General features: G+C 40.9%; 1 protein-coding gene across 2 annotated transcripts in view; it reads left to right on the forward strand.

Annotated features, from left to right (window-relative positions):
• Positions 1-6862: 6862 nt before the first annotated feature.
• Positions 6863-18597, forward strand: part of LOC117475889 (protein jagged-2-like) — a 55193-nt gene continuing 43458 nt past the window's right edge. For both annotated transcript variants that reach the window (XM_034122261.1, XM_034122327.1), the window contains exons 1-2: positions 6863-7165; positions 7991-8329. In XM_034122261.1, the coding sequence (XP_033978152.1) occupies positions 7097-7165; positions 7991-8329 (408 nt within the window). In that variant the 5' untranslated portion in view covers positions 6863-7096. The remainder of the gene's footprint in view (positions 7166-7990; positions 8330-18597) is intronic.

Consider the following 18597-nt stretch of genomic DNA (forward strand, 5'->3'; position numbering starts at 1 on the left):
CGAGTTATGAAATGGATCCTTTCACATTTAGAAGGGTTTATCTTTCAAAAAGATAGACAGAGTTTGAGCAGAGTGAATCATTGCTATTTAAAGTCATCACACCCACTTTAAATTGAGCAACAAAAAGTAAAAGGGAGTACAAAAATGACTCTTTATTCAGCAGGCAGGCACACGTCGGGCTCTATCACCTCCAGCGCTGACTCAGAACGTAGAGGGAGTCTAAATGTTTCATGTCCACCTAGATGTAAAGTCATAAATGCCCCACTTACTTTTAACGCCAGGTGTGATTAATGTGCAGGAATGTATATCAATGGGATGGGTGCAGAGACAGACCTGAGCTTGTAAAGCAGTGCAGGACACATGCCGTGCAAAACAGAGGGCAACTGGAGAGCATCCGCCAAGGCCAAACGTCACATCTTGCAACGTTAACAAGAACAAAAAGTAATGCGTGTGCCCACCTCAATGATTTGGATCCATTTCAAAATGTAATGGGTTCTTCATCGTCCAATGCTACACCATCACACCAAGTTTAATGAATATCGGGCTGGTGTTTTTTTCTTAATCTTGCTGACAATCAAACAAACCAAAGCAAAAAAACACAACGTCCTTGGCAGATGGCAGAGATTATCCAAAGATAGTTAACTGTTCATCTAACTATAAATCGACAGCAAAAGTTCAAAATAGAAACCAAAAGGGAAAGCAACACTCTTCACATCTAAAGTCCTCTTTCGGCGCATTTAAAGTCTCAATACTCTATCATTATGATCCAACCTTAAATATCTTAATACCAATAACGCTTCAGAAAACCCTTGTGGATGGCAGCTGTAGTATTGGAGGTGGTGTGGTGCTGGTAAACAGCAGCATCATATCTTCCCTTCAGCCCGATCAGATCAGCTCGTGTAGACTTCAGCTGGGCTCTTGTTTAGTCTTTGCTCTGCATTAGAGGCCCCAGCAATGTGAGATGGCTCTTTATCTCTTGCCATATTTCTTAATCCTTCAGATATTCAGCTGCAGAATATGAAAACAGTTTTTTTCCAAGTTGTACTCATGCATCTTAAAAACAAAAGTCAACTTGTACAATAGATCTCTACATACTGTACTTTACAGTAGGGTTTACCAAATGTGCCAATGGGAACTCATGTACTCTGTTGGTCCGCAATTTGGTTCTTAACCAAATATCTATTTCAAAATGGTCTCATTGGTGATTGACATTGCTGGTTTTGAGTGAAATACCCCAACAATTATTGATTTTAGCATTTAGCTCAAAAGTCAGCAGGTTCGGAGAGCTGCGAGCATGGATGTGTTAATGCACCTGATAACATTGTTAAATCCTTCATCTATCCTTCCAACTACAGTACATTCAGCTGCTGTTTTTTGCAGTGCTAGTTACTGTGTGGCCCTAGAAATGGTCATTTTAGTTGGTTGTTCAGTCTCTCCAGCACTTTAATTTGTGCAACAACAATGCATCAATTCCTTTGTAGTTTTCTACATAAACATCCATGGTTCCCAGACAATGATTCTATTGACTTTTTTTTCGGACTTTCTAACTTTTAACAGGATACTTCTGAATTTAAGTTGGCTCAGCAGTAGTGAGAGTAATGCTTAGATCAACATTTTGCTAAGTAGTTAAACTTAAGTGTCCAGTGTTCACTCTTATTATTAACACATAAACATTCTTACTGTATGTACGTTAACAAGCTAATGTTCTCATGTGGGCATGTAGCTGCTAGTGTGGCAATATAACTTGTTGCTATGAAAACACTGTTGGGTAAAAAAATGCCCGTCACACCTGTACACAGGGGATATTTTTAAAGACACTGTTCAATCATTGCATTCGTAGAAAGAAGCCAACTTTCTGTCATCTAGAACTTGATTGAAACACGAGCTTGGCTCTCTATACAGATGATTACACAACGCTGGTGTTGTCAGTGGCATGCTGTATCTATTAGGAAATGAAGAAATCAAACGTGAGTGATGGTGTTATTGTTATTTTATGAGCTTATCTCTATATAAATGGCAAATGGGCCTTTGTTCTGCAATGTTAATCCAACCATCTCAAGAGGAAATGGTGCAATTCTTTCATCTGAAATTATGTGTAGGGGAAGTCTCATGATTAGTGACAAATGTTTCAAAGACTAGTGTTTCCTTGTGTTCTGGTTGGAAAACGTGTGATTTAATAAGAAACGCATGACACACTGGTAAAGAGAAATTAGAGTTTTTTTTTAACTTTATTATAACATCTCAGCTTAGTTTTGATGATTTCTGGTTTATTGATTTGAAGTTCAATCATTTACCCACTTAGCATGGTTTAACAAAAGGCCTTTTCTTCATTTTCACCACACCTAAAGGATGAGTGCATACCATTTGTCATTGAATAGACGTTACAGCGATGTAGAGATGGTTTGTACTGTCGGTGCAGTATATGTCTCTTGTGCCAGTTCCTCCAATTTGTTTGGCTTTTACTGCCATGCAATTCAGGGTAAACATCCACGCTGGAATTAAAGGTGGGGTAGGTAAGTTTGAGAAACCGGCTCGAGATCGCTAGAATTTGAAAATACACAACCGGAGAAAATCTGCCACTTTCTTATAGAGCCCCTCCTCCAACACACACGAACGCGCACATGACCAATGAGGTCACGAGATAAGTTTGTGCACAGATGGAAGGCTGACAGGCAGGTAGGCCATCCAGTTATTTTAGCCGGGCCGGCTCAGATGATTGGTCGTGCTTTTTACAGTACTACGGCTTCCACAGATGACATTTTTTTATGGATTTTTTGTCAAAGCACTTAAGATATTCATTGCTATCGGGATGTTAAGAGCATTCCATGGAATATAACAAAAAGTGTATCTCGAGCCGGTTTCTCAAACTTACCTACACCACCTTTAAGGGACAAAGTAAGGTTCGATTGAAGGTGCTGTGTTTTCAGATAAATCCCCAGCGTTAACATTGACATCCCTCGAAAAAGCAAAGTATCTTCAAATCTTACTTCAGGACAGGTCTTGTACATTCAAGTAAATGCAGGTTTATTAACTAAACTGTTACATTGTGAAGTTACCATTGATCCTGTGTTATACCCAGGAGCAGAGGAGTGAGCTTCATGCTAGCCTCATTACTTCCCTAGTTTATCTGTTTCCCCTACTTCCTTATCCCTGCTGATAAGAGCCGCTGCAAAGAGACGAAGACAAGACATTTGTGTCTGTGTGCAGGCATGTCAATGAGTCATATGTACACAAGTATGTGCAAATGGCTAAATGTGTGTGTGTGTGTGTCCTGTGTCTGCACCTGCTTCCCTGGGAGGAAACATCTGCTGCAGGGTGTCAGAGGCCACCTGTCTGACTCCGTCCCCACTGAGCGGCCTGCAGAACTGATCCACTGTGCGCGGGCTAAAGCTGCAGCAGGGTGATGTAAATGTGGAGAAACAGCTGTCCAATAAGACCGCCCCGTGGCCCGCCATCTGAGAGGTCGAATGAATATGAAAGCAACAGGAAATCTTGTCTGCGTGCTGGAAGTAACACATTTACAGGGTTTTCATACGTATTAGAGGGCACAGACTTCTTGAATAAAAAGGTTTGAATTTGGAAATCATCAGGAACTTGGTAAAACAAATCCTCAATGGCACAACTCAATTGATAAAAACAAGTTTATTACCAGACAAGTATGTGAATATACAGATTAATAACGACTTATATGAATATTTAGCTGTATTTTGCATGGCTATAGGAATGACAAAATCCCTGTCAGAAGTATTGGCACGCACAATTGTGTACGTGCTCATGGTTCCCAGAGGATGAATCCTACTGAATGACCTTTTGCTCTAACATAGGGTTAATATTTCTGATTTTGATTAGCATATTATCTAAACATTGTATGCATTATCATGAAATGTGGCTGTTCATTCTCTTAATATGATACCATAATAACTTTGGTGATCCACTAACTTTTAACATACAGCCATCAACAGCTTTGTGACTGGCATGTTGATGTAATATGTTTGTAGAGCATTTGAATAGATGAAGCCGTAGTGCAACCACATTGAAGTGTTAGCTGTCTCGTTGATGCTTTTGAAGTCTTTTTTTTGGACATGTTATGCCTTTATTAGAGGGTTGACGGTAGAGAGAGGAAGTGACATCCAAAAATGGCTTTCATGAATTAAATGTCAGAACCTTTAAACAATAGGACATCAAAACGCCCAAGGCAGTGTGATACTTTTCATTCTCTTCAAATACATTATGGTGGTTTGCCTGTAATTGTTTTCAATGAACCCGACCGCAGCTGCTGTCATCACAAAAATAACTAAGACGAGATGCTCTTTCCTTTATGTTAAATGAAAGATTGTCAAGGTTGGTTTGAGACGTGGCACGAATCGTCTTTTCATCAAAGTTGTTTGCTTTCACTTCCACGAATGCATCATTATTTCTTAACCACTTGTCAACGCAAAACTTTATTTATTGGTACTGAACGCAGCCTAAGATGTAGAATATGCTGTGCAGAAACCTGCTGTGTAAACATGAGTTCATGGAAGACTGCACGTAAATAAAGACTTGTTTAGGATGGCTCTGACATTAAGATGTATTACTTAAAAAAACCCCAGAGTGTGTTGGCAAACAGAGCACCATTGTTCAGAACGTAAGGTGTCCCAATTCCTGTGAATTTCAGGATAGCTGCCATACTTCCCATAAATGTCCCACTGTTGTACCGATTCCAGAAATATAACTTGATTAATGCCTTAAAATGTTCCGGCTAGTCAATGGCATCATCAATGATTAAAATGTTTCAGAAGGTTAATAAAATCGTTGTTCACCGCTCGGCTGTCGGGCAGATGAAGGAGCTGAGCGCGATGCCAAAGCTCATGCACTTCGCAGACATCGTTTCTACCTCCACTAACTTGGGTCTTTTATGTTTTTAATTAAAAAGTAATATGTGTCATCATCTTGCCTTTCAGATTCTAACTGATGGCTTTTTTTGTTTTGGTTGAGATGCCCAGATTGCCCTCCAGTGTTTCTTGTTTTTTTTACTTTCTATTGTGCACACAGACAGCTGTAGGCGCACTGAAGAAGGCAGGTACCTCTTTTCATTTTGTATATAAAAACACAGTTATATTATGTAAGTAAATGTGTTTAATACCAATGGGCTGATCATTTATTTAAAATAGTACCAGATATAATAGAGATTACCTTTGTGTAAACCAGATGATTAGATTTCCCTCAAAAACTTAATTTATTTTCAGTCTAATCGCTTTGAATACATTTAAAGTATTTTTTTATCTTCTTGTATCTGCTACTCAGCTAATGACAGTTTATCATAGGGAAACTGACAGAGGTGGAAGATGCTTTACTTAAGTAGAAATACTAAGGTCTTAAAATACTCCTACAAGTAAAAGTCCTAAATTCAAATTGTTACTTAAGTAGAAGTACAGAAGTAATGTCAGCTAGATGTACAGTATCAAAAGTATCAGTATTCAATGTGCTCTGTTCACAATATATATTTTTGTATAATAATATTTTATCTTGTTTCTATCACTAACACTTTAATGTTGTAGTTTGTCAATGTGGAGCCAATTTTCGATACTTTAAAAATAATTCCTGCATACAGTAAGCAAATCACAATCACAATGTTTTGATATGTAAAAAGTAGTTTTTAATAAATCTAGTAGAGTAAAAGTACCACATTTGCCTCCGAAGTATAGAGAAGCATAGGATGGAAATACTCAAGTCAAGTACAATTATGTCGAAAAAAGTATTTAAAGATGGCACTTAAAGTAAACTTTGTTACTCTCCACCACTTGAAACTCACGAGCACTTCTTTTACAGAGGCAGTAAATTGTCCCAGCTGCCTCCAGTGCCTCTTTAGCTGCTTGTTCTCATTATAAAGCTTTCTGATGGAGGACACGAGGGTAATCAATAATGCTAATAAAGATTAGATGGTGTTCCAGGCTGAGGCCCTCACTGATGTTCATGCTGAATCTATTACGTAAAGATTAGGTGAGAAAGGTTTTCACATTTTAGCGTCTAAACTTCCATATATATTACCTGAAAGTTGCTACACTATCTTTGAACTTGTAAGACAAAAACAAAGTCAAACAGTGATGAATGGATATGGATATTGCAGAGTAGACGAATAGAAAAAAAAGGAATCATATCTTTACTCTTTGAAATCACTTGAAAACGGAACTGCACATTTTGTGTGATACCGGCAAAGAGAAATCAACATGTCTCACCTGAAATGCTTTGAAGTAAGAAGAGAAAGTGTTTAAAATGTAAATACAAAAAATGTAGAGGCTTCTCCAGCTGTCATCACTTTTCCCTGTAGCGATGTGTTGCAGGCGGTCAGTAGAGGGCGCTAACAGCCATGTTTCTTCTGCCTGCAGGTCAGTGAGGAGCAGCTCAGGTATCCTCCACTAAACACAACATGTGCTGCACTCTACATACTTTTACACATTATTTATGAGTCTGATTTATAGCTTTATATGTGTGTTTGTTTTATGGTTTGAGTAGAACCCTCTGAATTATAATTCTGCAGAAATTCTTTACCATAAACATATTATGAGATTGATTTGTATGGAACAAACATGTATTGCCATATATATCCACATGTTCAATACAATTACATTTGACTGTGTGTTTGTGTGTGTGTATAATAAAAATACAAGCTCCTGTGTGAGAAAACTTCCATAATAAATCCATCAGCGGTCCTCCCCTACACTCCTGATCCCGCCCACGTTTCCTGATTGGCTCTCCGCTGACGAACGTTCCACCCAGGCGGCCTGTGATTGGTCCGCCGGCTGTCCATCACCAGGGGGAGCGCCCGGCTCTGGCTTTTGGCAACAGAGACGCACCGCTGCTCTGCTTCTCTGCTGTTTAGTGCGTCGAGCGGCTGAGGGAAGTGTTGTTCGCGCGTCTTGTTAAGAGGACCAAACAGCAGCAGCAGCAGCAGCGCGCGCTTCATCCTCCAGAACCTGCAGGCATCCCGGGGAGCACTGCGCCGTGAATGCCTCCCACACCAAGAGGAGGATACTGCTTTAATACTATTTTGACTGATTGAGACATACATATTTTTCATTTCCCTAATGGTAACCATCACTGGGCAGCCGGAGACATGTGGAATAATCTGGGGAAACTGCACCGCTTCTCACTAGTGTGTCTTCTCCTGACGCTGTGCGCTGAGGTGAGAACTTTATCGCGTTGATCTGAGAGGAAGATGGTGTTTCTAACGGTGTTTAATTTACCAATCCACTGGAAGTTGTGTAGGGGGTTAGATTCCAGCCTTTAATTGAATTTGCTTCTCTACAGTCCGATCATGTGATCTCGGAATTTCTAAATTCCTTTGGGGAGATACATTTAAGTTTGATTCACAGGCAACGAAAAAAAGCATCTGTCAAATAGGCTACGGTACAGGTAATACAGGCATTGACTGCTTCAAAGCAATGTACATCTTACAGTGTTTACTACCTGGAGAAAGTTTTGTATTTATGTCTAGAGTTTCATTATTTAGGGGTGGATAAGAATCGTAAATTCGGGTCTTATCCGTATTGTTAAAGCACAGTATTTGGGTGAACTAGCTGTACATGTTTGCACTACAGCTGCAGCCTGAAATGCAGAGTGGGCTAAATTGGAGTATAGGTCTCTGAGTAGCCCTGAAGTGCAACTGTGCCAAACTGTACTGTAGTGTGGGCTACACGCAGTCTGCACACTGCCAAAAAAAGTCCTATTTCTTCCTTCAAGTTGCGCATGGGGAGATTACTTCCATTGATAACAACATACATTTCCATTTAAAGACTTGATTCATCATAACAATGTTCTAAACAGATTCTTAATGCGACTTAACACCTTATTGTACACCTTTATATAAAAAAGAATAACATAAGAGTATAACATGTCAGTTTAGAGTCGGTAAATGGCATTTTAAGATAGAACAAATTGACATTATTGAAGTGCAAATACCTCGTTCAGGGTTTTTTCAGCCTTTCTCACTGTCGTTTCTTCTCCTCAGGTGTCTCACTCCACGGGTTACTTCGAGCTGCAGTTGATTTCGGTGGAAAACCCCAAAGGTCAGCTCCTGAACGGGGACTGCTGCGACGGGGACTGCTGCGACCCGGAGCAGAGAGCGGCGGACGGCCACTGCGAGGTGGACGAGTGCGACACGTACTTCAAAGTGTGTTTAAAGGAATACCAAACGGAGGTCGCGGCCAAAGGAACGTGCACGTACGGCTCGGAAACTACTAAGGTTATCGGTGGGAATACTTTTCAGTTCAAGGGGGGCCAGAAAACCGGACAGAACCGGAACCATGACACCGGGAAGATCCTAATTCCATTCCAGTTCGCGTGGCCGGTAAGTGGATCTTAATGTCACGTAGTGCAGGTGGAGAGCAGACACGTGTTTTTTTTTAAATTGCACAAATATAGCGAGTTGCTGTTGGATTTTAAGAGGAATGATTGCGTACAAGTCTCAAACTATTCACCTGGATGCACCTCAAAGCTTATCATTTACATACAACGTGATTTAATGTGAATTATCCTTCGTGTTATGTGATAAAGTTGATTTATCAAAGGGAGTTTGTATGTTTTGGAGTTGAATCGGGCACAGGCTAAAAGCGCTCATCCAGACTGTTATTTGGCACAGTTTGGCACTCTTTTCTTTAACAAGTCTGTCAGAGCTGTCTGGGTTTCTGCGTGCCGCTCATTCTTCCCTCCGCGTGCAACTTTTGGCGTCTCTACATGATCAGGCATCTCGTGAGGGGATATCACTTTCCTGTCTTGGAGTTTTTGTTGTGAATGTCTGTGCGTTTCTGACCAAGCTAAAGCCCTGAGCATGCATGACGCATGACTTTTACGCACAGCGGCGGTGCAGTGGTGTCTTGGTTTGATGAGTTACCAAACGTGTGTGTGTGTGTGTGTGTGTGTGTGTGTGTGTGTGTGTGTGTGTGTGTGTGTGTGTGTGTGTGTGTGTGTGTGTGTGTGTGTGTGTGTGTGTGTGTGTGTGGTGTGTGTGTGTGTGTGTGTGTGTGTGTGTGTGTGTGTGTGTGTGTGTGTGTGGTGTGGTGTGTGTGTGTGTGTGTGTGTGTGTGTGTGTGTGTGTGTGTGTGTGTGTGTGTGTGTGTGTGTGTGTGTGTGTGTGTGTGTGTGTGTGTGGTGTGTGTGTGTGTGTGTGTGTGTGTGTGGTGTTGTGTGTGTGTGTGTGTTGTGTGTGTGTGTGTGTGTGTGTGTGTGTGTGTGTGTGTGTGTGTGTGTGTGTGTGTGTGTGTGTGTGGAGGGGAGGTCTGCGGTGGGAGTGTTTGAAGTGGGGAAATAAGGATTTCCAAGTGAGTGCTGATTAAGAAGTGGCAGGTAACTCATTATCTTATCCAAACAAACCTGCTCCTTATTTGGAGAGCAAGCGTGGGAAGCAGAAACAGTCGTGACAATCAGAGATTTATGAAAGCTGCTGTAACACTCAGAGATCTGTATCAGAGAGGTGTAATGGTGAGAGTGAAGTCCTGTGCAGGAAACGTCACAGGTTTGATTCCCTCAACAGCTGAGTGAGCTGTCAAACAAGAGTCCTGCTCATTGTGAGGCAAACTGCTAACAGAGGATGAAAGTCAAAACTGACCATCTGTCCATTAATAGTTTTTGCTGAAGTGATTAGTCCTTTAACCGACATGTCAATATTGTTGAGTCTTTAGGTGATTACTTTAGTAAGTTAGTTACTCGGTGAGACTTTCCATCTTAGTGCGAGTCATGTTTAGATTTGTTTTAGTTATAAAAAGTAACTTCTTCTTAAAATAAGTGAGATTTAAAAAAACATTTTTACTGGCTTGTTTAAAGTATTTTTTACAATTTTGCATTTCTTTTATGTTGATTGTTGTGTCATTTGAAGTGATACTGACAATCATTTTGAGAAAAAACATTTGAATGATCTTAAATGATTTAGAGACATGGACTTTTAGACTGTATGAAGAAAAAATCCATAACACATCTTGCTCTTTGCATTTGCAAATCTCGATTTTCGTTCCTATTTCTCTGTTTTATATATATATATATGTAAATTGAATATTTTGAGTGCTTTTCATGGTTGCTCTGATGAAATAGGCTGTTTGAAGACTTGGCTTGTACTCCTGTAATATGGGATCGACATTTGCCAGAGAGTGCCTTTAGTGAAGATACAGTGTTGATAGTTGGGATGACATTTCCTGAATCTTCTGCAGGCTCCGGAGATGAAACTGTGTACTTGTATATTGATATAAATTGCTCCAAGCTTGCAATCATTCAACTTTGATCCTCATTTCAGACATTCTTGCTTTGGAGAAGCAGTGTGTGTGTGTGTGTCCATGTCAGAATGTACATATAGTACATATCGGGTGCTTTGTGTGCTCGGCTGGCTACGTGACCTCTCCATTCATCACTCCTCATGGTCAGCTGTCAGCGGAGGGGAAGATGGAAGTAGTAAGTTGGGGCCCTGCAGGCGGATACGGTTACCACTAAGTTGTGTGTGACACAGGCGGTGGATATCAGTGTCACCAACTACTCAAACAAGTGAAGATCCTCGGTCAATCTGGGCTGGGGGACGCCTTTACCTCGCCGCCTCTCAGGTTCACGCTCTATCCGTTATTGGGTCATTGTCTCACTCGGCGTGTGTGGGGTCAGTATTTTCCACTATCTACCCGGGAGGAGGAGTGTGTGTGTGTGTGTGTGTGTGAGGGGGTACAAAGGAAGGAGGGTATCAGTGTTCAGCAGCTTCTTCTGATGAGGCTGTCAAGGTTACAGCAGGCTTTTTAAAAATGTCATCACACCTCATGCTTTAAAATCAGACATGCCATAAAGTTTTCACAGGTTGTTTGAATTTCTCGTTAAAGTGGTGTGGACCGTGTGCATTATACAACAAAACAGCTGCATTTAAGTTTTAATACACAATACTGTGGGCTTTAAATTGTGATTAGTGAACAAATTATCCAGTTAGGCTATACCATTTCTATAAATAAGGAAATCTGCCATTCATTATCAGACTAATCTCAGAGTCAAATATATTACATTTACATTGATTTAAAACAACTAAAAGCTGCACTTTCTTATAGTTGAGGAGCTGGATTGGACAATGCTTGGAATTGTTGGCATTTTTTCTCAATGGATGACTTTAATTGAATCAATTAATCATAGTATAATTGTACTTATTCTGTGGCCTTGATGAGGGATCCTTTCTCTGTTGCTCGTCCTGAGGTTTCCCGTCTTTACAGAAAGCGGAAGGGGTTGTATAAGTTGCAGATTGTAGAGCCCTATTAGGAAATCCTAAAAAAAATAAAAAAAGTGTCTTTTCATTGCACGGTTATCAGAAGTTTGTGAAGGATGAGAAATGATGGATATCACACTCTCGCTTTAGACTGTACTGTGGCATGCTGACAGCCACTAAGTGTGTGTGTGTGTGTGTGTGTGTGTGTGTGTGTGGTAGACGGTGGCCTGTAGCCTCTGGTGCTGCGATAGTGGACTCCCTCAGTCGGCCCCGGTATCTGGGCCACTGGTGCTGACATGAATAAGCTCCAGAAAAAAATAAAAAAGGACATTGTTCTGCCCTCTGCCGATCATTTCCCCTTCATGTTAACCCCTCTGGCTGTTCAGCGGGTCTTTAGTGGCATCTTTTTTATGAAAGAGGATGGGGGGGAGGGATTGACCGAGAGATGATGGGGAAGAGAGGAAGCAGACCCCCTTGTTGAAAATAAAAATTAATCCATCAAGCTTCCTAGTTAAGGTTACGAGGGAGGTGTGTTTTAAGGGATGCAGAAACTTAAGATGTTTTTATACAGTAGTGAGTGGAGCAAAAACAAGCATTCACTTCTTCTCCTCTTCCTCCCCCGTTTCCCCCTCTCACCCAAACCTCCCCATCTCCTTATGGGGGTATTTTTAGAGCTGCATGTCCTCCCCTCACCCCTCTGTGAGTAAATCAAGGATCAAGGGTGTGTACTCCTTCAGTTTCATGGGCCGTTTTTTTTTTCTTTCCTCTCCACTGCCCCCCACTCCTGTCAGAATTCCCCCCTGAGCCTGGCAGATCTGAGAGGACAGAGGTGGAACAGCTGTTGTTTGGAGACCTCCTCCTGCTCCTAGAATAAATGTTTTATTGAAATAGCATTAGGAAAACAGGCTATGATTACAGAGCAGAAGATCACCTCGCTCGGAGGAAGTATCAGTGAGCAATCAGAAAGTGCAGTGTTGGATGAAGGCGAGTCTTCTTCGCTGGTTTCCTCGGTGGCGTCACTGCCGGCCGTTGGCTCGTTTGGCTCATTTGCCGAGTGCATCCTTGGCTGCTTCGTTCAGGAGCTACTCTTGGTTTGGTGGTGCTTTACGGTTGATTAATTTGGCGAAAAGAGGAGAAGAACACAAACTTGGATATAGGTGACCTGTGGTTAGCTGTAGGAGAGATGATGTGGAGCAGTGGTGATCCTGCAACATTTAAAAAGACTACAATTCTTTATTTTTTTGTTCAGGTTCACACATGCAAAACAGTTGTGCAATAACACTACCAGATGCTGCAACAAAGGAAAACCATGAGATCCAGTTTTGTGAAGTCCGCTCAGTAATTCTCCCCATGCTCTTGGCATTTCTTCGCATTAATCTGCAGACAGCCGACTAGTTAGCGTTAGCTTCCTCGCTCAAATCTGCACACGACTCAGTCCACTCCCCTCTCGCATAATCAGAGATTATATTGCAACAAAAACTTTTTTCATTATCAATATCTTCATCAATGTCTATTCTTTGTAAATGTGTGATATCTAGTTGAGCTACAAGCTTGTCAGAGGGCTGCAGCAGGTGCACTTATTCTTGAATTGTCCATGTCATTGTATAGGACTGTCCTAGATCAAAAGAGCTAATGCATTCAACTACCATCTACTTTTTTAGTGCATATTGTAGTAACTTAATGCGTGTGCAGTGGCTTTAGCTTTCGTAGCACTGTTAGCAGAAAATACTTTCTTACAGAGTAGTAAGACTGAAGATTAGTGCAAGGATGCTCTCATGTCAGCTGACCCGGTTCCGAGGTGTAGAAAAGTGCGATTAGCTGCTCCGTCTGTTCCTCTGATCGATTGTTGATGCCGCTGCTGGACCTGGTCTCATGTGTGACTGATGAGTGTACAGTGGCAGCTTTGTTTACTTGTGTGTGGACATAGATCCCACATTATGGGGATGAAGATACCCATGACGGTGATCTTCACATATGCATTATGTTGATTGAATTATGATATTTACCAGCAGTCAAAATGACCTGATAAAAAGCCAGATTCACCTTCATCCAGGCGAATCAAAAGCTTTGTCAATGTAATCATTAAAGTTCATTCTTGACTCAACACGTGATGAGGGTTGAAAACTTGGATGTACAAAATATAATTGATTTAATGTCAACCATGTGATAATTTGCACAATCAACGCAGAGTCTGAGATATTGCAATAGTTGAAACAATATTCATTAGATTGATCTAGGTGAATTGTTGTTTAGTTGAATTAGTTGGAAATCATTTCCTTTCTATTGTTGTAATTCAACAAGGATATTATAAACCAATATTCAACCTTATCACACATTATCCTTATCATTTTATGCTGGGATTGTTTGTTGGTCATTGGTTACTTTTGACCTACATTTATATAGTGACTTTAAGCATCTATATGAGTATATGTCTATACAAGGAAAATAAAGTGACCATATATAAATAAAACAGCAAATCAGTGTTTCTTCCACAGTCCATTACTTAATATCAACCTTTATATCCTTTCTATTATATATATGAGCTCTTACCTTCTAGTGTAGTGGATAGTGTTAATATTGTTTCTATGGTTACCTATAGTTCATCATACACTGAGAACTGATTTAGATGCCGTGATTAATCTTGCTCTAGTTTTAAGATGTTCTCATATAGAGAGGCGAAGTCCCGCCCATCTACTTCCGACCCATGGGACCTTATTTCGAAAAAATTATGTATTGAAGTCAATGGGGAGAGAAAATGTATCTTTCGATCCCGTTTGAATTGTGCCATGAATTACACATATGATGTTTGTCAATCTTAAAAAATAATTTCCATGTCAAAAAGTCACAGTTTGTCATAAAACTGTTGAAATATAATGGCGCATTTCCACCACACGGTCGGCCTCGGCCACGCTCGGTGCTGCTTGGCCGCGTTGGGCTTTAACAGGGCCGGCTCACTTCATGCTGCGCTTCCATTACAGTTTAGGAACTGGGGTAGTTACTATAGTAACGCAGTGTAGGCAGAGCCGTGACGTCATCTTCAATGAGAACCCCAGAAAAACAACACAGCCGTTAGCTGTTAGCACTCAGAGCTCACAGCTCCTTATATATGTTCAGAAACTCGACAAAAGTTAAACAAGTACACACCACAGACTGCCTGTGTCATGGTGAATACAGTCGCTGCTTTATTTATGTCTGTATAGGCCGTTGTTGTGAGTGTGGACGGTCGGAGCATATACTGCGTTAGCTTAGCCAATCTCCATCTAGAAAACACGCATTTTAAAAGGTTTTTCGCCTGCCGTCTGTCTGCAAACTTGCCAAAGCATTAATTCATGGTTTTTACTAACCGGTATCAGTATGTTGTTACTTCGGCATCATTTTGAAACGTGTATTACAATTAAATCACGATCAAATATGTCCATCTTGTTGTAGTTATAGCCCCCTTGCCAGCGATCCTCTCTCTAGTTTAGCATACTCAGCCCGACTCAGCCCTGTTTGTTGGCCCCGATAGAACCACAATTTTGTCGGGCCAGAAAAGAGGTGAAAAAGTGGCCCCGGGCCGGGCCGGGCCGTAACTAGGCCTAGTGGAAGCGCAACCAAAAACGGGCACGGCACGACACGGCACGCTTAAACCGCGTTCCGCGCCATGGTGGAAATGCGCCATTAGACTATGAAAAATACGCAACTAGAAAGACTACAAATCCCAGAGTCGCGTAAGTGAGTATGTTAGTTAGCATTACAGCCTTAGCCTTGTCATTGTTATTAGCCTTAACATGAAGTAACATTATGTAACCCAAAATATTAAACAGTAAGAGTAGTAGTCATATTTCGTGAACCCTTTGAAGAGTACTGTCACACCGGTGTGATCATTCCATAATACACCTTTTAAGCCCGGATGCCCCCGGGAGGCATGCTAACGCTAACGCTACATTAGCATCGGCGATCTTTTCTACTTCATGCTATCTGCACAAATGGTTAACATTGAACATTAAAAAGATCAGGCAGTTCAGGGAGAATCGAAGGAAGGCAGGCAGGCAGGCAGCTTTGCATGACATTCGTCTGGACGTGTTTCATTGTGGTGATAGTGAGGGTAGTCAATCCCTTGTTTGGCAAGACAGTAGTGACGGCCATCTTGGTGACGTGTGTTGTTGTGCGAGACCAGAGATGTAGTTCATTGAGCGGTTTCACACAAAAAAAGTCTTACTTCAAAGTTTTACAGCAAAACATTTTTTTTTTCACTTACAAAATTATCTTTTAAATTGACAAACATCATATGTGTAATTCGTGGCACAATTCAAACGGGATCGAAAGATAACTTTTCTCACGCCATTGACTTCAATACATAATCTTTCCGAAATAAGGTCCCATGGAGGTCCACCGGAAAGGGAGGGACTTCGCCTCTCTATACAGTGTCAATGGACACCTGCCAGCCAATCAGGAAGGAGTATTTCTTCCATAGCCATGTTTATATTATTGAATCTCTGCCAAGCACAGTGTGCATGTGTGTACAGTATGTGCAGATCAGTTTCATGCATGTACTGTATACAGTAGGACTGTCCTAGATCAAAAGAGCTAATGCATTCAACTACCATCTACTTTTTTAGTGCATATTGTAGTAACTTAATGCGTGTGCAGTGGCTTTAGCTTTCGTAGCGCTGTTAGCAGAAAATACTTTCTTACAGAGTAGTAAGACTGAAGATTAGTGTAAGAATCTCCTTTTCTCCATGTCAATCTGACTTTGGAACATTAAAACTTCAAAAGTTTTGTCTGGTGCAGCATGTAGGGGAATCTGGAACATGCTTCTCTCTGTTAAGTAACAAACTCAGACCATCGAACGCTCCCTCTGCACCCCCCCTCTGCTCAGTGCTTTTAATAAGCCTAAAAGCCCGCAGCAGGCCACAGCGGGGCTCCGTTACGTGGTGTGTGCCGACCCGGCGAGGCGTTTGAAAGCTCTCTGCTCGGTTAACTGCGGTCAGACGGATCCTGCTCATCTTTCCCACGCTGTCGCTGCTCTCATGTCAGCTGACCCGGGTCTGAGGTGTAGAAAAGTTAACTGCTCCGTCTGTTCCTCTGATCGATTGTTGATGCTGCTGCTGGACCTGGTCTCATGTGTGACTGATGAGTGTACAGTGGCAGCTTTGTTTACTTGTGTGTGGACATAGATCCCACATTATGGGGATGAAGATACCCATGACGGTGATCTTTACATATGCATTATGTTGATAGAATTATGATATTTACCAGCAGTCAAAATGACCTGATGAAAAGCCAGATTCACCTTCATCCAGGCGAATCAAAAGCTTTGTCAATGTAATCATTAAAGTTCATTCTTGACTCAACACGTGATGAGGGTTGAAAACTTGGATGTACAAAACATAATTGATTTAATGTCAACCATGTGGTAATTTTCACAATCAACGCAGAGTCTGAGATATTGCAATAGTTGAAACAATATTCATTAGATTGATCTAGGTGAATTGTTGTTTAGTTGAATTAGTTGGAAATAATTTCCTTTCTATTGTTGTAATTCAACAAGGATATTATAAACTAATATTCAACCTTATCACACATTATCCTTATATCATTTCATGCTGGGATTGTTTGTTGGTCATTGGTTACTTTTGACCTACATTTATATAGTGACTTTAAGCATCTATATGAGTATATGTCTATACAAGGAAAATAAAGTGACCATATATAAATAAAACAGCAAATCAGTGTTTCTTCCACAGTCCATTACTTAATATCAACCTTTATATCCTTTCTATTATATATATGAGCTCTTACCTTCTAGTGTAGTGGATAGTGTTAATATTGTTTCTCTGGTTACCTATAGTTCATCATACACTGAGAACTGATTTAGACGCTGTGATTAATCTTGCTCTAGTTTTAAGATGTTCTCATATACAGTGTCACCTGCCAGTCAATCAGGAAGGAGTATTTCTTCCATAGCCATGGTATATTATTGAATCTCTGCCAAGCACAGTGTGCATGTATGTACAGTGTGTGCATGTATGTACAGTATGTGCAGATCAGTTTCATGCATGTGTGTTACATGACCTTTATTATGCATCTATTTATGACTTAGATGCATCCATTTTTATTCAGTATTTAGCATCCTTGTTTATTGATTTGATGATTTTGCTTTTAGCTTGGTAGGTGCATTTGTTTCTTAAGAATAAGTCTCAGATGTGTTTTACGCCTGCTGAGATCCACTCACAGTCCACCTCCGGATATGGTTTCACTCATCCGATATCTTCCAATTGCAATGTGTGCATTAACACCTTGTTTTAACACCTATTCCTCCTTATCCACATCAGATATCTCCTTACTGATTAATCCTGATACTACTGTAGGTGTAAATGGGGTCTACTGCATGTGTGTATCGTTATAATGTATGTTAATTCACAACATCAAGTAATCCTGCAAGTGCACCAGCTCTTAACAAGCATTAGATGTACAATTGTATGAGTTCCATGATATTTGATTTATTTTAGATAATGTAAAGAGACATACAGTAAGCCTTGTGAGTAAAGAAGCAGTGATGTAATAATGTATCATATGATATGCCATGTGTTTGTGTATATAGTTTAAAGTAGGGAAGTAGAGAGAGAACAAATACATTTTTAATGGATGAGAGATTGGGAGAGAAACACTACAGGATATGTAGGCAGGGCAGAGGTAATGAAATGCATGCGTTGTGAGCACTGAGGTGAGCAGTGGTGATTAAAGCATGAGACAAGCACAGCTTCATTTCCCACTTGACTCCCAGGAGTTGTTCACAGGGCTAATGCAGCTCAGCTGGACCTCACTGAGGGCAAGATGGGAAATAAAAAGAGAGCTGACCAAACCCTCCATTGTTGCCGTATTTGTTTATCTCCTGATATCTTTTGTTTATCTTCTCCATCTTCCCCTTTCCCTCTCGGAGCACCTACCAGGAGAAAACCCTGTAGCTACATGTTTTGTGCGTTAGAAACTATTTGGCTCCCATGTTCCAGTTTTGTTAGCTTGTTTTGCTAGCTTTGAGGGTGTGATCGCACCGACAGTTTGCTTTCTTTGGTCCGGAACGGAGTGGGAAACGTTCTGGTGTTGTATTTTTATATGTGGCTCATTCAGGCTCACATTGTGAACCAGCTTATGATCCAAAGTTACATGGAGTGAGAAGATTTGTTCCCATCATGCAGGAGACTGTATGCATGGCCTGATTTTTATGGTAGTTTCACAAAGTAATTCTTGCACACCAAATTGGCATTCCTTGTATTTGAAGGGGATTTTTTTGCAGTCTGTGAGAGATTTCTGTCTGGGTTATTCCTCCTCCCTAATGTTTATCTCATCGAAGAGCAGCGTGCAGTGCTCTTAAAAAGAATGACTTCTTTACGCAACTGTCATTCTTTAAACTG

The sequence above is a fragment of the Trematomus bernacchii genome, unplaced genomic scaffold (genome assembly GCF_902827165.1).
Source record: "Trematomus bernacchii unplaced genomic scaffold, fTreBer1.1, whole genome shotgun sequence".
NCBI lineage: Eukaryota > Metazoa > Chordata > Actinopteri > Perciformes > Nototheniidae > Trematomus > Trematomus bernacchii.